At 40.6% G+C, this 23,790-nt stretch overlaps 1 protein-coding gene across 9 annotated transcripts in view; it reads left to right on the forward strand.

The window, feature by feature from the left end:
- Window positions 1-23,790, forward strand: part of ntng2b (netrin g2b) — a 218,753-nt gene that overhangs the window by 34,854 nt on the left and 160,109 nt on the right. For all 9 annotated transcript variants that reach the window (XM_061931846.2, XM_061931847.2, XM_061931850.2 and 6 more), the window contains one exon: window positions 614-1,257. In XM_061931846.2, coding sequence (XP_061787830.1) covers window positions 614-1,257 — 644 coding nt within the window. The remainder of the gene's footprint in view (window positions 1-613; window positions 1,258-23,790) is intronic.

The following is a 23,790-nucleotide window of genomic DNA, read 5'->3' on the forward strand; positions in this document are numbered from 1 at the left end:
ACCGGCGCAGAGAAGGCTGGACAGAGACCGGTGGAAAATTAGATCTTTTTTTTAATCGGGTAAAAGAATCAGTCAAGTCTCGCGCAGATCCGAGTGTGTGATAATGATGCGGGCTGGTCCTTCTCCAAATGTAATCAGTGACAAATGATTAACCCAGTCAGACAAATCATGTCAATTACAAAATCCCTATCCAGACAATGAATGAGTAACTAAACGTTGGAGATGATAATCGCCCACTCTCAGTCTGATTACTGTGCCGGGAGGGGGTTAATGATCATTATGACTGCGATACCATCTTAACGACACTCAAGCTGAAATTTTGTGCACAAATTACGCAGCGGGAGAGACGGCTGCGAGGATCTCTGGGATTTCTTTGTGTAAATATTTAACTTGCGCGGCGATGTAAATGTCAGACAACTGGCTTACAGCGCGGAGCTAGATCTATTTCAGCCAAATATCTGCCGGGGTCGGACTATGAGGCGCCGACAAAGCTGCACTGGGGCACTATGGGACCTGGACTTTTAGGAACCATCAGTGAGGGCAATTTAGCTGACGGGCCTTCAATAGATGTCACAGTTGAGATTTGAATGAAATGTTTTGCTTTTTCTTACAGGAGAACCCGTATCTGTGCAGTGATGAGTGTGATGCCTCAAACCCAGACTTGGCACACCCTCCTCAGCTGATGCAGGACCGCGAACGCAACGGTCTGATAACCTACTGGCAGACGGTCACATGGCGTCGCCACCCGGAGCCCTTGCTGGCCAACATCTCCATGTCGTGGAACAAGAGCTTGGAGCTCAGCGACGACATCCAGGTCACCTTCGAGTACGGCCGGCCCACCATCATGGTCCTGGATAAATCCATGGACCACGGGCGCTCTTGGCAGCCGTACCAGTACTTCGCCGACGACTGCCTCGACACCTTCAACATGCCGCCGAAGCGCGTGCGTGACCTCTCGCCCGCCAACGTCACTCGAGTCATCTGCACCGAGCAATACTCGCGCTGGGTCGGCTCCAAGAACGACAAGAACGTCAAGTTCGAGGTGCGGGCGCGCTTCGCCGTGTTCGCCGGCCCGCGGCTGCAGAACATGGACAGCCTGTACACGCGCATGGAGAGTATGAAGGGACTGAGGGACTTCTTCACCTTCACCAACCTCAGACTCAGGCTTCTCAGGCCCGCCCTGGGGGGCACGTACGTACAGAGGGACAACCTGCTCAAGTACTTCTACGCCATCTCCAACATCGAGGTACCTGCCAGGTGAGGCTCGAGTGCTGGTCTGATTCCAAAACACATCCACTTATCTGTGTCAGTAAATGCAAGAAAGAAGCTTTTCGGGGTTCGAAGAGAACAAAAAGAGAGTAACTTTGGTTCTTACCTATTACTTACCTGCTGTTGTGTCTCATCATAATATGACCCCTTTAAAAGAAACTCTAGTCCAGGGGTATCCAAACGTTTTGACCTAGGCGCCACATTGGGCTAAACAAATTGGGTCGAGGGCCCGAAAGAATGTAAAACCTAATATATATATATATATATATATATATATATATATATATATATATATATATACATACACATATTATATTAATATAATGGATATACAATAATCATTATTATAACTGGATATTAAGAGTATGTGAAAGTTTGACTACTGCCTTATTTACTTCTGTCAAGTCAAGTCAACTTTATTTATATAGCACGTTTACGACAACTTTTAAATTGAACCAAAGTGCTTCACAGGTTAAAAAAGCATAGAGCAAAAAAACAAAACAAAAACAAACAAAAAAACAAACAAAGAACTTAAACAATGAATGAGCTGAACAAGATAGTGCAAAAGCAATACGGTAAAAGGGGTCAAATAAAAAGTAAAAATTTATAAATAAATAAATGAAAAATAATAATAAAAGTGCAACAAATTGAAAAATAAAACTAAAGCGAAGGGAGGCGGGGTGGAGGGGGGGCTAGAAATGGTGGCCTAATGGGCGGACTCAGCTCAGGTCAAAGGCCAGCGAGAAGAGGTAGGTCTTAAGAAGGGTTTTGAAGACCCCCAGGCTCTGGGCTGACCTAATGTGGAGAGGAAGGCTGTTCCAGAGCTTAGGGACGGCAACGGAAAAGGCTCTGTCCCCTCTGGTCTTTAGCCTGGATCTGGGGACCGCCAAAAATTCCCCTGTGCCAACTTTTTTGTAATGTGTTGCTGCAATTAAATTCTAAGTTAATGATTATTTGCAAAAAAAAATCCATTTCTCAGTTCGAACACTAAATATCTTGTCTTTGCAGTCTATTCAATTGTATATAAGTTAAAAAGGATTTGCAAATCATCGTATTCTGTTTTTATTTACGAATTACACAACGTGCCAACTTCACTGGTTTTGGGTTTTGTACAAAGAAAGACCAACCTTGTGTGCTTATCGGAGGACATTTAGATGTTAACTGGCTGTCCATCACTGCTTGTACTGAAGCGCTTATATCAGAGTGTTTTGCGATGCACGGGGTCGCCCCTTGCTCTCATCACCGCTACACTATCTCTCTGACTCTGCGCTGAGACTGAAAAGTAGCGATGATCAATACCTGCAGGCCTTTTACAGGATGCCAGAGGCTTGTTTGTGAGTGTGCTGCGTCAGCATCTACAGGACTTCATTAAGAACCACCCGCCCGGCACACACTAACACGCAAAAGACGCGTGCCCTTCCTCAAACTGTCGCTCATTTTCACTTTCCACCTCACCCCTCGACCCTTTCCACACACAAACCGGCAATGGCTGCCCCTCCCTGCAGCTCCAGGCCGTCCCAACAAGGATGTTAAATACCATTGAAATGTCAGCCGGCCATATTGATCGGAATAATAATCCTGAAAGGTTGGAGCGATGCGCCGATGTTGCCAAGCGTGCGCGTGATGGAGCGTGCATCCTTCACTGTCACAAAGTTGCCATGTAAGAGCTTCCCCCCATCCACTGGTGGCGCGCCGGCGGCGGTTTACGTAGGGCTAGCGAGGCCACGTCTTTCTGCCGTTAATCATCGCCCTCGCAGGAAGCAGATGAAGAGCAATAGGGTCATTGTCGAATGCGTGCGTGTCTGGAGGATGTGTTGATCACTCGACGTACAGTAGCCCACAACACACCGCTGCAGCCTTAAAGGGGTCATATTAGGACTTTTTTTTTTTTTACGTTTAAAAATGTAACGCCATCAAATCTCACAGTACGATATTATCACGGTTTTAAGGCCACGCTACGATATTATTGTGGTATAAGTCCCCCAAAAAAAAAAAGACTTAAAAAAGTTATAGTGTTTGAAATAAAGTGGCAGGAATGTTTAGGATAAACACACTAAAATGTTCTTATCTTTATTACTATAAGCCTTTATTTTAAGTGCAAAGAATTGTGCAGGAACATCCAGTTTCAAGCAAATATTGTTAAAGAAAACCTACAGCAACGTAAACATCCAATGTAAAACAATAATGTGCATTTTAGTATCTGTCAATGATTACTTTATGAGAAGCAGTGTTCTCCACAGTGGACATGTTTATGTCAGTCTGGAATATGTTGTTTCTCAGAAAAGTTAACTACCGTCTTTTTCGGATCATAGGGCGCACCGGATTATAAGGCGCACTGCCGATGATCTGTTTTCATATATAAGGCGCACCGGATTATAGGGCGCATTAAAGGAGTCATATTATTATAATTGTTTTCTAAATTGAAAACACTTCCTTGTGGTCAACATAACATGTAATGGTGGTTCTTTGGTCAAAATGTTGCATAGATTATGTTTTACAGACCATTTACAAGCCGCTTTCTGAAAGTCGCTTCAGGATCTTTTTTACGTGGCTCACCTTCGGCAGCGTCTTCTCCCCGTCATCTTTGTTGTAGCGGTGTAGCGTGCAAGGACGGGATGGGAAGAAGTGTCAAAAGATGGAGCTAATTGTTTTAATGACATTCAGACTTTACTTAAATCAATAACGGAGCAGCATCTTCTCATCCAGAAACAACAACAAGGCCGGAAATGTGTCCTGTGAAAAACCGTCCGACTGGAACTCTCTAATAACTAAAGTTCCTTGGGTGAATAATGTAAACTCACTACACCGGTATGTTTTAGCGCTTTCATGACGAGTTTACTGACAGATATAAGTAGAGATGATAAATGCTTTAAAATGTAATATTGGAAATGATCGCAATCGTTTTTTTTATTATCGGTATCGTTTTTTGTTTTTTTTTAATTAAATCAACATAAAAAACACAAGATACACTTACAATTAGTGCACCAACCCAAAAAAACTCCCTCCCCCATTTACACTCATTCACACAAAAGGGTTGTTTCTTTCTGTTATTAATATTCTGGTTCCTACATTATATATCAATATATATCAATACAGTCTGCAAGGGATACAGTCCGTAAGCACACATGATTGTGCTGGTCCACTAATAGTGCTAACCTTTAACAGTTAATTTGACTCATTTTCATTAATTACTAGTTTCTATGTAACTGTTTTTATATTGTTTTACTTTCTTTTTTATTCAAGAAAATGTTTTTAATGTATTTATCTTGTTTTATTTTATACATTTTTTTTAAAAGGACCTTATCTTCAACATACCTGGTTGTCCAAATTAGGCATAATAATGTGTTGATTCCACGACTGTATATATCGGTATCGGTTGGACAATATCGGAATATCGGATATCGGCAAAAAAGCCATTATCGGATATCCCTAGATATAAGTAATAACTTTACACTACTTTATATTAGAAATGGCAACAATGGAGGATGAATGTCCCATAACAAGAAGATAGAAAAAAAGAAGAAGCTTATCGACTACAGCGTCGGACGACCGCAAATTTTCAGGATTTATGCAGATCCCAAATACAGATCAGCAGGTACCAGAAGATAAGAAAAGTTGCTTTTGCATAATACTGCGAAACAAAACGCCAGATAACATGTCTTTTATACACACACCATAATAATACTCGTATGTTGAAGCACAGTACAATCCATCAAGTGGTTCAGCTTCATAGCTTACCAAAGTCGTAAAAAAACATTTTGATAGATTTTTGAGCGCCGTGTGTAATGATTTATATTTTCAATGGAACATATAACATTTTGGTGTTGTTTACTTGAGTCACATTGCAGTCTACACATACCTCTTGTGTGTGACTGCCATCATATTGCAGTCTACACGTATCTCTTATGTTTGACTGCCATCTACTGGTCACACTTATCATTACACCGTGTACCAAATAAAATAGTTTCGAAGTCGGTAAGAAACACCAGAATTATTCCGCACATTAGGCACACTTTCGAGTTTTGAGAAATTTCAAGTGCGCTTTATAGTCTGGACAATACGGTGGCTTCAAATATCTTTTCCGGATGACAGTTAAGGAGAGGGCGACATGTCCGGGGTGTAAGCTACCTTCCGCCTGAGTGCAGCTGGACAGGCTCCAGCTCCCCCGCGACATCCAGAGAAACAAGCGGTGGAAACAAGGGACGATAGATTGAGGATTTATCAAGCAGTTTTTCAGTTTCCTCATATTTCCAGCTTTGAACATTTTTCCTCCGTGGACTGCACCGTGACCCGCTGGCTCTGTGTTGCCTCGGAAACGCTCGAAACAAAAGTGGTGAGCTTCGCCAAAGACGTTTTCACCAGGGTTTGTTTGTCAGCAACATAACTCAGAGAGTTATGGATAGATTTTGATGACATTTTCGTGAAATGTCCAAAAAAACTAACACTTCCTCTCATCGACTACGGCGTTCCACCCCCCTACCTTTGTGCTCCGCGCTGCACAGAGGATTCTGGGAGATCTATTATATTTTCATACACGACTAACGCTAAAATGCCGGAAAAAAACTACACACCGAGTTTTTGTAGCGGTATTATTGTTAAGACTTTGAAACCGAATTACTGCGGTATCCACAAAACCGTTACATCCTTATTTAAAACTTAGGCTTAGACTTAGACAAACTTTATTGATCCACAAGGGAAATTGTTCCACACAGTAGCTCAGTAACAAAGTATGGAAAGAGTAAGGATGGAAAGGATAATGCCGGTATAAAGTAGACTAAAAATGTACCATAGTAGCAATATAAAATATAACATATATGTAATATTTACATATTATGTATACAGGATATAATATATACTGATGTATTAAATTATTATATGTAGGGATGCCCGATAATGGCTTTTTGCCGATATCCGATATTCCGATATTGTCCAACTCTTTAATTACCGATACCGATATCAACCGATACCGATATCAACCGATATATACAGTTGTGGAATTAACACATTATTATGCCTAATTTGGACAACCAGGTATGGTGAAGATAAGGTACTTTTAAAAAAATAAAAAAATAAAATAAGATTAATAAATGAAAAACATTTTCTTGAATAAAAAAGAAAGTAAAACAACATAAAAACAGTTACATTGAAACTAGTAATTAATGAAAATGAGTAAAATTAACTGTTAAAGGTTAGTACTATTAGTGGACCAGCAGCACGCACAATCATGTGTGCTTACGGACTGTATCCCTTGCAGACTGTATTGATATATATTGATATATAATGTAGGAACCAGAATATTAATAACAGAAAGAAACAACCCTTTTGTGTGAATGAGTGTGAATGAGTGGAGAGGGGGAGGTTTTTTGGGTTGGTGCACTAATTGTAAGTGTATCTTGTGTTTTTTATGTTGATTTAATAAAAAAAAACAAAAAATAAATAAATAAATACATTTAAAAAAACGAGTGCATCTGCCTCACAATACGAAGGTCCTGAGTAGTCTTGGGTTCAATCCCGGGCTCGGGATCTTTCTGTGTGGAGTTTGCATGTTCTCCCCGTGACTGCGTGGGTTCCCTCCGGGTACTCCGGCTTCCTCCCACTTCCAAAGACATGCACCTGGGGATAAGTTGATTGGCAACACTAAATTGGCCCTAGTGTGTGAATGTGAGTGTGAATGTTGTCTGTCTATCTGTGTTGGCCCTGTGATGAGGTGGCGACTTGTCCAGGGTGTACCCCGCATTCCGCCCGATTGTAGCTGAGATAGGCTCCAGCGCCCCCCGCGACCCCAAAGGGAATAAGCGGTAGAAAATGGATGGAGGGGATGGATGGATACCGATTATAAAAAAACTGATACCGATAATTTCCGAATTACATTTTAACGCATTTAACGGCTGATATTATCGGGCATCTCTAATTATATTATATTATATTTTATTTTTTGGGGGGCAGCACGGTGGAACAGGGGCTTTAGTGCATGTGCTTCACAATACGAAGTTCCTGAGTTCAATCCCGGGCTCAGGATCTTTCTGTGAGGAGTTTGCATGTTTTCCCCGTGACTGCGTGGGTTCCCTCCGGGTACTTCGGCTTCCTCCCACCTCCAAAGACATGAACCTGGGGATAGGTTGATTGGCAACACTAAATTGGCCCTAGTGTCTGAATGTGAGTGTGAATGTTGTCTGTCTATCTGTGTTGGCCCTGTGATGAGGTGGCGACTTGTCCAGGGTGTACGCTGCCTTCCGCAGCTGAGATAGGCTCCAGCACCCCCCGCAACCCCGAAAGGGACAAAAAGTAGCAAATGGATAGATGGATGGATGGATTATATTTTCTATATATTATCTAGGGACGGCGTAAAGTGGCCGTGCCAGCAATCGGAGGGTTGCTGGTTACTGGGGTTCAATCCCCACCTTCTACCATCCTAGTCATGTCCGTTGTGTCCTTGGGCAAGACACTTCACCCCTTGCTCCTGATGACTGCTGGTTAGCGCCTTGCACGGCAGCTCCCGCCATCAGTGTGTGAATGTGTGTGTGAATGTGGAAATACTGTCAAAGCGCTTTGAGTACCTTGAAGGTAGAAAAGCGCTATATAAGTATAACCCATTTATCATTTATTTATTTATCTACAATATATAACAAATCCCAACAAATCCCAAACACTTATTTGTGGTCTACATCACATGTAATGGTGGTTCTTTGGTCAAAATGTTGCATAGATTATGTTTTACAGACCATCTTCAAGATGCTCTCTAACTGTACTTTTGGGATGCGCCGTTTTGTGGGCGGTCTTTGTTACGAGCCTCCACTTGGACTGCGTCTTCTCCCCGCCATCTCGGTTGTAGTTTTTAGCGCATCCACATGGAGTCTACTGACGGATAAAGTTCGAACTATGCACCAGAAAGGGATGCATGTGCATGTACTAGGGATGTGCCGATCCGATATTTGGATCGGATCGGCCGCGGATATTTGCCAAAAAATGCGTATCGGCAAGGCATGGGAAAATGCCGATCCAGATCCAGTTTAAAAAAAAACTGCGGTCCGTGTTTTCCAACGCACTGATTTAAATAATACATTCCACTTTTCTGCTGCTCCATAATTTCCATTCCGCATTTTCCAGGACACCTTCAACACATCCACAGGTCTGTGGATTCTCACGCAGTTGCTTTTAACTGCTGGCATTACACTACAGGCTCTTCTCACTCTTTTCTGTGTCTCCCTCTCACAGACAGCAAGCGCACCTTCTTACACACGTCACATACTGTCTCGTCATATGTCACATACGTATGAAATGCTGCTACCTCTCCCAGCAGAGAGGTAGCAGCATGGCTAACGTTAGCTGTGATGCTAGCGCAGCCGTGTGACCAACGTTCTCTCTAAGGTGCGCGCCTGTGCGCATAACAATTATATGCCACGCACAAAATCAAATAAAAAAATAAGCGCATAACAATTTTCGACACACGGACACGACAGAGACAACAGTTTTCATCATCATTGTTCAAATATTGTGACGTCTGTCGAGACGCTTATCTCCATTCGGTGCCACACGTCCACACCATCAAAATGCTGAGGCAAAAATTTCCACACAAACACCGTATGAAAAAATTAGTGATTTTTTTTAGTTGTGATTTCCTTCTCTGCATGAAAGTTTAAAAGTAGCATATATTAATGCAGTATGAAGAAGAATGTTTTAATGTAGACATGCAAGCCTTGAAAGACAATTTTGAAAATCAAGACTATATTTCCTGCAAATGGGTGCATTTCTACCCTATATTTTAACTTTAGATTTATTCTCATATCAAACTCTTTTGGCTGTCTTTTTGACACTTACATTCGGGGCCCCCCTACACACCCTGGATTATAAATAATGTAAATAATTCTATGTGATTATCTTGTGTGATGACTGTATCATGATGATAGTATATATCTGTATCTTGAATCAATTTAAGTGGACCCCGACTTAAACAAGTTGAAAAACGTATTGGGGTGCTACCATTTAGTGGTCAATTGTACGGAATATGTACTTCACTGTGCAACCTACTAATAAAAGTCTCAATCAATCAATCAAAACACAGAATCATCATACTGCTGTGATTATATGCATCAAGTGTTCATTCAAGGCTAAGGCAAAATATCCACATATATATCGTGTATCACAATATGGCCTTAAAATATCGCAATATTTAAAAAAAGGCCATATCGCCCAGCCCTAGTTCAATGATGCCATTTCTGTTTGTCATGTATAATTTTTTCTATTTTGTGTTTCTCCTTGAATAAACAGGTCAGTTTCTTGTTACCAACCATTGTGTATTATTCAAACTCCCCTAATTCAGCTGGCTAGTTGTTATCAAGAGTACTAAAACCCTTTTTAACATGATTCTGACAACTAAGTAGGCTAAATAACTTTAAACTTTAATACATGCTCGGATAGGCCAGTATCGGTCAGTATCGGTATCGGTCAGTATCGGTATCAGATCGGAAGTGCAAAAACAATATCGGTATCGGATCGGAAGTGCAAAAACCTGGATCGGGACATCCCTAGCATGTACGAGCCAGTCTGCCCCATGACAAGAGGATAGAGAAAAAGGAGGAACTTATTGACTTCATAGTCGGACCACGATGGTGGACTTGCGCAAAACACTTTGTGTAAATCCGCTGACATCGCACTTGAGAAAAACGTCACACTTGGGGTAAATTCCAAACAGGTTGTTTGGAGGAAGTTATGAAACGGGATTTTACATTTACGGGGACTTAAGAGCATGTACCAACACGATCTGGTTTGGCGTAATAGGGCCCCTTTAACGGCAAAAAAAAAAATGACAATGTGGGTTGCATCTGGTAACAACGGTCCAAATATAGCCTCCACAGATGACAGCGGCCGGTTGCTCTTCTGCCCGTAACATAATCACCTATCGATAAGTTATTCTGGGCGGCTGCTGGGAGTATTAGGTGGTGAGGGGTGGGGGACGGGGGCTGGGGGGTCCTGAGCAGTACAGTACAATCAGGACCGCCTGATGCTTACGGCTGTGAAATTGATTTTGGGGGAGCGAGACGATTAGTCAATGTTCCCCGGACAAAAGGCTAAGCTATTTCATCTCATCTCATCTGGCCTTAGTAACATATTGCCGCTTCCATTGCTTCAAATTTGAATAATGAATATTCCACTCTGCCGCTGCACCGGAAAGGCGGCGTGGAGAAATGCGTTTTATGTGATGGAGGCCACAGGTCGGCGCCGTAATGAGATATGCCGGCGTTACGGATGGCGAGAGGGCTGTGGTCCCTCTCTGGCCGTCCCGCAGTGTCCCCAGGACTCCGCTTGACGTTATCTGGATGTTAAAACTGATTATCATTTGCTAACTGGTTTGGATTGGCAACAACACAAGCTCCCTAGGACGGGCCATCTTGATCAGATGCTACACGATCACATGCCTCGTTTACACTGCACACCAAATCGGATCTTTTCGTCTTCAAATGACACATATCGGATGTTTGTTTTTGCCAGTAAACGCTCCAAAGTGTTTCAAATCTGATCTTTTCGCATCGTATTAAGGCCACATCAGGAGGTAGTCCAAAATGGAATTGGATCTCTTCAAATGTGACTTCAATATGAACGGAAATGCATCCTAAATACGGCACGAGATTAGCGTGTTAGTGGGTCTGAACCGAGGAAGTCATCAGAGGATGGAATTGCAAAAAAGAAAGTGATCGTACCGCGCACGCGAATGACATAGCTCGCCCAAAGATGACGTAAAAGTCGCATTTAGGACACATTGCCGTTTATACTGCTGTCAAATTTGAAAAGATGCGATTCCAAACGGGTTCAGACGACCTCCTGATGTGGCCTGAATCTGATGCGAAAAGATCAGATTTGAAGCGTTTAGGCCCCGTTTACACTGTACACCAAATCCAATTTTTTTTTTTGCCTTCAAGTGACACAGATCGGTTATTTTAAATGCTACAAAGTACTTCAAATCTGATCTGTTCACATCAGATTCAGGCCACATCCACAACGTTTACACTGCAGGCCAAAGTTGCCCAAATCAGATTTTTTCTGAAATCTGACTTTTTTACAGCTGACCGTTTACACTGCAAGTACAATGTGATCTTTGGCCCAAATGTGGCCTCGGCTACACTTGCATGTGCACTTCGATAAAATGAAAACAAATGAAGTTGTTACTACTACAAAATAAAATATAAGGAAAAAGGATTTTATGTGCGCCTTATAGTCCGGAAAATACGGGAAATAATTTTATTTGATTCCAAAGACATAACAATTGTTGAAGGATCGGAATTGACACTGTGGCGCATTTGCTTACATGTTACGTACATTCTGTAAGTTGTTTACGTAAAATAAAGCTAACGTAGATCCACGCTAAAGTCTGTGTTTCCTCTATTTAACAGGCATGAAAAGATTAGAACCCTCCCAAATATATATCCATTTATCCATTACATTACTTTAATTAATTTTCATGGAAAAACAGTCATTTTCAAGGTGTGGCGACTTGTATTTTATTTTGTATCCAGTCAGCTTCCTTTGTTTTCACTTTATCGAACTGCGCATTCAAGTGATGTCGAGGCCAAATTAGGGCCACATTAGGGCCTGTGCGCGTTTACACCGGAGTCTTATAAAGATCACATTTTACTTGCAGTGTAAACAGTCAGCTGGAAAAAATCCGATTTGGGGCACTTTGGCCTGCAGTGCAAAGGAAGTCAGTGGTGTCCGTGGCCGTGCTCCAAATAGCTGGGCCAGGTGTGCGGGAAGTCAGGTACTCAGCGCTAAATTGTGCTGCTTTATCAATACATACGTAACATGATAGGGCGAGCAAGGTTTGATGGGATGCTTTTAGAATTGTGGACGCCACGAAAACACTCGGCGGTGGAAGGACATTTAGGGTGAAGGGCAGTCAAACTTTGAGAAGGTCTAACGCCGGCAGAAGTGGCAAAGACTAATTGGAGAGAATCAATAGAATATTCTTCAATGATTTTCTTACTCAAGGTTATCTGACAGCAAGAAGAAGAAGAAGAGGCCGAGGTGTTTAGACGCCTGCCTTCCATCCGCACATTTCCATATCACTGAAGCCCCGCTCGAAAGCCATCAAAGACTCAATGTTCGGATCAGCAGAATCATTTTCGTCCGGAAGCTTTGCTCGTAAGCGGGCCTCTCGAGTTCCCCTACGTCCCGATACCCACCTCCCCATCTGTCCTCTGCATTGACGACAGTGGTCTGCTTTATAGATTAGACGTCGGTCAGTCAGAGATTGGAGCGTTTTAATGAAATAAGAAGCAGGTCATATGGTGGGTCTTTATAATGGAATAAGGCGAAGGCTGTAAAAGCTCAGGAAGAGCCAACTAAGTGGATTAGGCCAAGACGGAGGAAAGGAGATCGAGCTGAGGAGGAGGAAGTCTGCATCGTTTTTCTCTTTCCCCGCAGCATCAGGTCGTTTACTTGCCGACTTTTCACTTTAATTTGACTGCCCCACGCCAGAGGAAGAACAATAAAATAACGTCATATAAAAGGAGGCAAGATTCTGCATCTGCAAGCGGACGCTGAAGAATAAAAACAATCTTTGGTCCACTGGTGCTTTGAGTGATGAGGTCTTCATGCGTATCTCATTGGTATTCAACAACTACCAGTTTGGGTCGGTGATAATGCTAGCAGCGGCCTTTTTTCTTCTCATGGTAAACAGAAGGAGAATGTAGTGTGACCTACCTGACCAACATGGTCAAGTTTGGGTTATTTACTGCAGGCTTGGACATGGTGTTCATTAACGGACACGCTAAGGCAGGGAGGTACTGGGTCAGATTGAAGAGAAAAAGTGGAAATTCTGTAGTTTTTGAACAAATTAACACTTACAATATTGATTATTGGAATGCACTGCATTAAACAGCATAGCATTTATACACCTACACTGAGGTGGTGTTAGTGTTTAGTGAAAAAAATAAGAATTGTGAATAATATATATACTGTATTTATATGTGTGTATAAATATATATGTATAAATATATATATATATATATATATATATATATATATATATATATATATATATATATATATATATATATATATATATATATATATATATGTGTGTGTGTGTATATATATATATATATATATATACACATATATATATATACACATTTAAATATATATACATTTACATATATATTTATATATATATATATATATATACACAGTATATATATATATATATTTATATATATATACATATATATATACATCCATCCATCCAACCATTTTTTACCGCATGACCCTCTCAGGGTTGCGGGGTTGGCTGGAGCCTATGCCAGCTGCATTCGGGCGGAAGGCGGCGTACACCCTGGACAAATTGCCACCTCTAGTCCAGGGGTATCCAAACTTTTTGACTTGGGGGCCACATTGGGCTAAACAAATTTGGTCTGGGGACAAAAGCCGACTGCATGTAAAACCTAATATATATATATATATATATATATATATATATATATATATGTATATGTATATGTACATATATGTATATGTATATATATTAGGGGTGTAACAGTACGTGTATTTGTATTGAACCGTTTCGGTACGGGGGTTCCGGTTCGGTTCGGAGGTGTACCGAACGAGTTTCCACACGGACATATTAAGTAGCGTAACGCACGTTGTGTAAACAATGCACACCGAGGCACAACACATGGCATGCTAGCAGCTAACGGGCTACGATAGACTGACCATACGTCCTCTTTTCACCGGACATGTCCTCTTTTGCGGAGCTGTCAGGGCGGTGTTTCTTAAATGCCTCAAATGTCCGGCATTTTGAGTTAGGGTTACATGTATTTTCAATGTACGTTCAGGGTTAAGAAGGGGTTAAAAACAAAACAAATTGTGTGCGCAAAAGCATTCGTGAGGGAGGGGCAGAGACAGAGAGAGCGAGAGAGTTATAAACGCGCATGCGTCGCCAGGCTCTGCTTTTTATCCATAGATTTATCAGATTTAATTTTTTATTATCTATAGCAGGGGTGTCAAAAATGTGCCCCGGAGGCCATTTGCGGCCCACAGCTAATGTTTTAAAGGCCCACGGCACATAATAAAAATACTATTAAAATAAATAAAAACATAACAAAAGTGAAATAAAAAAGCTTAAAGGTTAAATGTAATTTAGAAAAAGTTGCAATGTTGACTAATAAACCAAAGCTGTTTTTTTTTTCTTTCAAACTGTCATTGCTCAAAACATAATATTGAATCAAAATCAATGTTATTTTGAATTATTGACCTATCCAAGGTTCCGATTACGTCACATCAAATTTTCCACTAAGAAAAATATTTTTGGTGGAAAATTTTGTAAAATTGGTAAATAAATACCCCAAAAATTTATATTTTGTTGCTTTCTTACTGTACCGAAAATGAACCAAACCGTGACCTCTAAACCGAGCTACGTACCGAACCTACCGTTACAGCCCCATATATATACATATATATATATATATATATATATATATATATATAAAATATATACATAAAATATGTGTGTGTATATATATAATGTATACATATATAACAATAAAATATATATAGATTTAAGTATATATATATATGTATATAAACATATATATATATGTATATATATTTAAAAAATTAAGAAAGGTGAATAATATAAAATATTATATATAAACCATTATACATACAATATTTCATATTATTCGCCACCTTTCTTTGTTGTGAGTGTGTGTGTATGTAAATGTATGTATGTATATATATATATATACACACACACATATATATACTGTATATACATACATATATATATATATATATATATATGTGTGTATGTGTATATATGTATGTATATATACATAAAACATTTGTGTGTATACTGTATATAATATATACATATATAAATAATATAATATATATAGATTAAAATATATATATATACATATATATATATATATATGTATTAAAAAAATTAAGAAAGGTGAATAATATAAAATATTATAAATGGAAAACATTAAATTTCATATTATGCACCACCTGTCTTATTGTAAGCATGTGTGTGTGTGTGTGTGTGTGTGTGTGTGTGTGTGTGTGTGTGTGTGTGTAAGTATGTATGTATGTGTATATATATACAAACATATGTGTGAGTGTGTATGTGTATATATGTACGTGTGTATATATAAATACCGTGTTTTTCGGACTATAAGTCGCCGTTTTTTTCATAGTTTGGCCGGGGGTGCGACTTATACTCAGGAGCGACTTATGTGTGAAATTATTAACACATTACCGTAAAATATAAAATAATATTATTTAGCTCATTCACGTAAGAGACTAGACGTATAAGATTTCATGGGATTTAGCGATTAGGAGTGACAGATTGTTTGGTAAACGTATAGCATGTTCTATGCTATACGTGGCGTGGCGCAGTGGAAGAGTGGCCGAGCGCGACCCGAGGGTCCCTGGTTCAATCCCCACCTAGTACCAACCTTGTCATGTCCGTTGTGTCCTGAGCAAGACACTTCACCCTTGCTCCTGATGGGTGCTGGTTAGCGCCTTGCATGGCAGCTCCCTCCATCAGTGTATGAATGTGTGTGTGAATGGGTAAATGTGGAAGTAGTGTCAAAGCGCTTTGAGTACCTTGAAGGTAGAAAAGCGCTATACAAGTACAACCCATTTATCATTTAATTTATTATATGTTATAGTTATTTGAATGACTCTTACCATAATATGTTACGTTAACATACCAGGCACGTTCTCAGTTGGTTATTTATGCGTCATATAACGTACACTTATTCAGCCTGTTGTTCACTATTCTTTATTTATTTTAAATTGCCTTTCAAATGTCTATTCTTGGTGTTGGGTTTTATCAAATAAATTTCCTCCAAAAATGCAACTTATATATGTTTTTTTCCTTCTTTATTATGCATTTTCGGCCGGTGCGACTTATACTCCGGAGCGACTTATAGTCCGAAAAATACAGTATATACATATGTGTGTGCGTGCGTGTGTGTGTGTGTGTAATATTTTTATATAATACTTTATATTATATGCCTTTCTTAAGTTTTAAGTAGCCCCTGCAAGTTGAAGTGCAGAAAAAGCATGCACTAAGAAAACTATCTGAGCTCGCACTAAAAATTATATGTCAGTTCTACAGTGGTACCTCGGGATACAAGTTGTATTGGCTCTTTGGTGCAGCTCGTACCTTGGGAAACTTGCATTGCAAAACCGTGTTGCCTTTTGAAATTAATTAAAATCGATTCAATCGGTGCATGGCCCCGAATTTAACATGTAGCATGTTAAATTGAAAATGTAACATGTATTTTAAAAAGAAAACTAACTTTTAGAAAAGAAACATTGCATAAAAAACAATACAAATACAGCCGTAGTGAAATAATGGAATAATAATGTTTAACATTTATCCTGGAAAGTGGGCTTCCACGGTATCTCCTCCGAGCTTCTTCTCTGTCAAACGCACCCTCAGCAGCCTCTGCATTTTTGGATAAATATCCGGCGATATTGTTTTAACATCCTTGGCTGTCGTTATTGCTTCAGTATGGTGCAGACGAGCAGTGCTTTACGCTCCAACTACTAAACACTCTGTCATATTTTGGATGATTTCTCCTCAACCCTGTCCTTCAAACTCTTTTTGTTCCTGTGAAAGGGAAAACAAAGTTGTGTCGATCTCCAGCTATAAAGGTAAGGCCAGTGAGTAAATATGGACGTTCCGTAAATTTTGCCAGATCTTACAGGGTTCAGGGTTTTTGCTCGCAACCTAAACCAAAAGAATTAGCAGATTGACAGCCTGTATTTCCGAAAAACTCTTATAGCACAATACGTAAAAATGTATAAAACCCTTTTTTACGCTACAGTCGATCTCCCAGTGACTTAGCGGGCAGCAGACGGCGGCGGTGGCCGTCGCCGTGCAGAAGCCGTTCTTCTGCTTTTCGCCTGCCGAGGCAGGTGTTGTTGTTTGCTGTGGTGATACGATGACAGGTGCAGCCACAGGCTTTTGGAAGTCTCCATCAAATGGGAAATATTTTTCCCTCACAAATGAGACTTACTTCTGTAAATAGGACAAAGATAATTTTTCCCCAGAAAATGCATACGCAAAAAATCAAGGTGCAATAAAAGCTCTGATTGTGTAAGTGTATATGAACACATACATATGGGTATACTAAGGGTGTAACGGTACACAAACATTTCGGTTCGGTACGTACCTCGGTTTAGAGGTCACGGTTCGGTTCATTTTCGGTACAGTAAGAAAACAACAAAATATAAATTTTTCGGTTATTTATTTACCAAATTTGTAAACAATGGCTTTATCCTTTTAACATTGGGAACACTATAATAATTCTGCCCACGTTAATCAACATTAAACTGCCTCAAGTTGTTGCTCAGATTAAATAAAATGACAAAACTTTTCTTCTACGTATAAAAAGTGCAACATTAAACAGTTTCAAGTCAACTCATCATGCTTAATTTATTACAGCATTTGGGAAGCCTGTAGTTGATTTTCATCACACACACACACACACACACACACACACACACACACACACACACACACACACACGCACACACACACACACACACACCGCACAATGAGCTAACACACACACACCGCTAAAAGCTAATTAGCCTTCACCTCAAGCCAGGACTGCGAGCGAGCTGAGCTGCAGTTTGTTTCTATAAGGTTAACGGGCTCAAAGTGATGTTACTAGTAGTTGACTGGGAGGTGTTTATTTTAATTTGGGGAGAGTCCGCTGCCTGATGCTCACCTGCTAAACACCTATCTGCTAACCCCACCGCAGAAGCACTGACTCCATGCGCTTTGAATACGCACTGCTGATTGGCTGTTACCGCTATAGTTGTAACTAATCAGATGGTTGTGTGGGTGGGAAAATCAGGGCCGGCCCGTGGCATAGACCGTATAGGCAAATGCTAAGGGCGCCGTCCATCAGGGGGCGCCACGCCAGTGCCACAAATGTTGGAGAGAAAAAAAGAAAAAAAAAGTCGGTACTATTATTTCTAAATACAAAAAATAATCCCGCGTTAATTAAAATGCAAAGTAAAGCCTATTTAATAGAAATATTATTTGTTACAACATTACGCCCCCTCCTCCTCCCCTCGCAAGGTGCGCCCCCTCCCTTCCCGTATCATAACTCTTTTTGGACGTCACCACATCAAAAAATCAACACAAGATGTCAAAACGGCCAAAACTGTCAGGTGCCCAGGGAAGAAAAAAGAGAAAAGAAGAGGAGGAGAAACGAGAAAAGACAGAGGTAGCAGGTAGGTAACGTTAGCCTACATGAAATTATTTGTCTGTTACAGAATGTGATAGTAACCTGGCTTTTTAGCATTAAGCTAATGTTACATGATTCGGCAATTGCTAATCAATAAATAGCTAGTTCTGTTTTAACGTCGGGTTAATATTGTGGAGGGGGCTAAATTGTTATGGAAAATAATAATGTAACGTTAGGTAATTACAGTACTCCCACCTTACATTCCTCAGGGACATTTGTATTAGATCTTTGAAGCAGGTGTTTTTTGTTTACATTGTTATTGCCTTCTGGTTAGCTAATGTTTGCCCTGCAGGTAATAGTCACTTTTCCACCCCTTTATATATTAGGTATAGTTGTAAGTAAAAAAAAAAGGTCAAAGACAAAGCTATTCGGCTTCTTGTGAGTATATACACTTCACTGCCGATGTGGGGGGGGCGCCACCTAAAATCTTGCCTAGGGCGCCAGATTGGTTAGGGCCGGGCCTGGGGAAAATGCTGGGTGCTGTGTAGGAGACAGAGGCAGAAAGCAGAGCAGCTTGTTAAGACTTTAGCTTAGGCGGCTACTTCATATGTTCGTGTGGAAACTCGTTCGGTACACCTCCGAATCGAACCGGAACCCCCGTACCGAAACGGTTCAATACAAATACATGTACCGTTACACCCCTAGGGTATACACTAGGGGTGTGGGAAAAAATTGATTCGAATTCGAATCGCGATTCTCACATTGTGCGAATCGATTCTCACGTTTTTAGTTTTTATTTTATTTTAAATGTTTTATTTTATTTTATTTATTTTAATTAATCAATCCAACAAAACAATACACAGCAATACCATAACAATGCAATCCAATTCCAAAACCAAAACCGACCCAGCAACACTCAGAATCAGGGGTGTCAAACTAATTTTAGCTCAGGGGCCGCATGGAGGAAAATCTATTCCCAAGTGGGCCGTAATGGTAAAATCATGGCATGATAACTTCAAAATAAAGACCACTCCAGGTTGTTTTCTTTGTTTTACTTTGGCCAAAAATAGAACAAGCACATTATGAAAACATAGCAATCACAAAGAATCCTCTGGACTTCAATTGTGTAAAAAATTATGAGGAAATTGGTGCATCTTCAAAAACACAATGAGCTTAGACTTCGTCTCAGTGTATCTACAAATCCCGGACTGAACTTTAAGTCACAGTCTTTCTGGGATTGAATCCAGTACTAACTTAACAAACCGTAAGAAACGGAGGTAAAAACTATTCAAAAGGGTTAGGTTCACTTTTCTTGTGTTTGACAGAGACATTTTGAGGCAACGAGGGCGCCACAAGACAATGTGTTCGAAGCAGCAGACATAAAATGGCAGGTTTTAAGTTTCATGAGGGTCGAGGAGGAGGAGCCACAGTCACCCTTTACTGTGTACCCCTTGCTTGGCCCCGGTATAAACCGTTTGCCTGCCTAACAGAATTGTTATTGTGACATCCAGTGGACACATTTACAACAGCAATTTCTTTCGTTTAAAAAAAAAAAAAAGCAGCTCATTTTTATACTTGGCAAACTCATCACGCGGGCCAGAAAAAAACAGTTTGCGGGCCTGTTTCGGCCCGCTGACCATACCCCACTGGCCATACGTTTGACACCCCTGTACTAGTTACTATGGTAATCTAAGTCACAGCAGCTCAGACGAGGCACCAAGCAGTGTGGGTGGGGAGCGTTACCACAGGGTGTTTCAAGAGCCAGCCTGAAAATGCGGGTGTTAGGGACGGACGCGGAAGGAGATTTATACAACAAAGTTCTAAAGCTTAGTGATATATCACATATATCAGATTGTCTGTTTTTTTGTTTTTTTTTACCCTTCGTGTTCATATTTCGTTGTGTTTGTTGCATTTTTGTTGCGTATCGCTTGATTGTAAAATATGTCGATCGAGAGGGGGGTGACGTTCATATGTTGTCAATATTCAGTGTTTTATCGTTCATAGTTAATATTGTAAATCCCACATTCTTTATTTTCATGTACATTCTGGGTGTCAAATTCCATTGCGTTCTTTTAAGGCGGTCTGTCATAACGTTTTTAGCAAAATTATTGTGAGGTTTTGTATGTGTTTCTAAAAATAGATATACCGGTCCCCAGACACATTTTTTTCTCTAAATTTGGCCCCCGAGTCAAAATAATTGCCCAGGCCTGTTTTATGGCGTACTATCAAGCTGCAAAGACTGAATTAGAATATTTTTACCAGAGCCTTCTAAGGTGTAAAATTGGTCTTTTTACCACAGCAACAATCCAAGAATGTCATGCAGCAAACTTGAAGCTGAATCGGAAGGTGACACGGCGAAGTCGCGTTTTTTTTCTCCCTCCAAATGATTAAAAGCCAGCAGCACAATAACCGAGCACCAACACCTCACAGAAAAAAAACCTCCAAAACCTTGAAAGACTCTCAGTCACACCGCCTCCGGAGCGCTGCTAATTAGACCCCGGCTGGCTTACGGCGACTTTCACCGCTACAAAGGTTTACTGTTGCGCGATTGACACCGCCGCATCTCCGTGGCCTCCAGGCTCGTCCATCTTCCCCACAGAAGCCTGTCCTCCGCCCTCTCTGCGGCCCCTCCCGGCCTTTTTCTGCATCTTTGATTAGGGCTTTGACTTTGCGAACCACTATTTTGCTCAAAATCGCACCAAAAAGTGCGTGTCCTCTACGGAGTGAAGGTGAGGGGATGGGAGGTATAAGCCTGGATCAGAGGAAAAGGGAGAAAGAAAGAGGGAGCCAGATGATGGATTAACTTCTAGATTCATGGGACGAGCCGGGCTGGGAGATTTTGTGATGAACGATGTGAGGCTTGATGCTGGATAAATATTATTCTCCCGTTCGCGGGTCGGACAAAGACCGGAGAAACGCTGGCTCCCCGTGAAGCTTCATGAGAACACTTGGCAGGTTATCAGTGACATCTTCTTCTTGATGGCGTGACAGTCCATGCTTGGACTCCTCCCCTCTAAAAGCATCACTCGCCGAGGCGGTGGAAACGGATCACTTTTTAAATCATTCACGAGCACTCCCCGGCAGAGAAAGGCCCACGGACAGCTGCGGGGGGTCCACCGTGAGGAATGTGCCGTTGTTCTCCTCATAGGCGAAGATTTATGACGCGGCGCTTGAAACTGATTTGATCGTCACATTTTATATCTCTCGGAAGAGGAAAGACAAAGTCAGCAATTTCCCTGCTTACTCATCCCATAAGCATCCGTTTAAATTCACAAATACAATCAAGAATCCTCATTCTCATGTGGCGTCTGACACGAGGGGGAAGGGGACGGGGGGGTCTCTCGATTCCGCCAGCGTGCTTTTATGCTAAAAAACGCATGCTGGGAATTGCAAGTGGGAGAAGACGGGGCAGAGGGAGGGCGTCCTTGCAAGGAACGTTAATTAGCATAGCGTCATTACAGCCGTCGTTGCCTGCTGCTAAACGGCCACATAAACAAGTCGTCGCTAGTCGCCGCGATGGGGGGGATGAGGCTACACACGCGCAGAGTGAGCCGTCACTTTATTTAAACGGAAGACTTGAGATGGTGATCTCCTTGCATTTGTTGTGCTAGAAGTCAAAGCATTGGAAGCAGAACCAAGAGACAGGTGAACTTCGATTTACGAACTTAATTGGTTGATGAACGTGGCTCGTAAATTGGAAAGTTTGTATAGTGAAGGAGAGTCCCAAATTAGAAATGTAAACATTATTAATTGGTTCGAGTCTCAAAAAAAGTCCACATATATACATACTGTATACATATATATATATATATATATAAGTATATATAAATATGTATATATAAATATATATATCTATATATACAGTACAGACCAAAAGTTTGGACACACCTTCTCATTTCAATGCGTTTTCATGACTATTTACATTGTAGATTGTCCCTGAAGGCATCACAACTATGAATGAACACATGTTGAGTTATGTACTTAACAAAAAAAGGTGAAATAACTGAAAACATGTTTTATATTCTAGTTTCGTCAAAATAGCCAACCTTTGCTCTGATTACTGCTTTGCACACTCTTGGCATTCTCTCGATGAGCTTTAAGAGGTAGTCAACTGACAGGATATATATATATACACATACATATATATATATATATCCATCCATCCATCCATTTTCTACCGCTTATTCCCTTTGGGGTCGCGGGGGGCGCTGGAGCCTATCTCAGCTACAATCGGGCGGAAGGCGGGGTACACCCTGGACAAGTCGCCACTTCATCGCAGGGCCAACACAGATAGACAGACAACATTCACACTCACATCCACACACTAGGGCCAATTTTATATATATATATATATACACACATACATATATATATATATATATATATACACATACATACATACATATATATATATATACACACATACATACATACATATATACATACATACATTATATATATATATAATGTATGTATATATATATATATGTAATTATGTATATATACATACATGCATATATATATATATATATATATATATATATATATACATACATACATATACATATATATATATATATATACATACTAGAGATGCGCGGTTTGCGGGCACAACCGCGGAGTCCGCGGAGTCCGCGGATTATCCGCGGATCGGGCGGATGAAATTAAAAAAAATTAGATTTTATCCGCGGGTCGGGTCGGGCGATTGAAATTTAAAAAAATTAGATTTTAAATAGATTCAGGCGGGTGGCAGTTAAACCAATTCGGAAATATATATACATACCGTATTTTCCGCACCATAAGGCGCCCTGGGTTAAAAGCCGCGCCTTCAATTAACGGCATATTTCAAAACTTTGTCCACCTATAAGCCGCCCGGTGTTGTAAGCCGCATCTAACTGCGCTAAAGGAATGTCAAAAAAAACAGTCAGATAGGTCAGTCAAACTTTAATAATATATTAAAAACCAGCGTTCTAACAACTCTGTTCACTCCCAAAATGTACGCAAATGTGAAATCACAAACATAGTAAAATTCAAAATAGTGCAGAGCAATAGCAACATAATGTTGCTCGAACGTTAATGTCACAACACACAAAATAAACATAACGCTCACTTTCTGAAGTTATTCTTCATTCATAAATCCTTCGAATTATTCTCCTTCGTTGTCCAAATTGGAAAGTTGGGCGAATGTGGGATCCAAAATGTCGTCTGGCGCTGTCTCCCTGCCTCCCTGTCTTGGTGAACGTCACGTGTGTTCGCCTTCTGTCATCCACTGTTCCCACGCAGTTAGCAGTCTAGCTTCGAATGCCCTGTT

This window comes from Nerophis lumbriciformis, linkage group LG39, assembly GCF_033978685.3.
Source record: "Nerophis lumbriciformis linkage group LG39, RoL_Nlum_v2.1, whole genome shotgun sequence".
Classification (NCBI taxonomy): Eukaryota; Metazoa; Chordata; class Actinopteri; order Syngnathiformes; family Syngnathidae; genus Nerophis; species Nerophis lumbriciformis.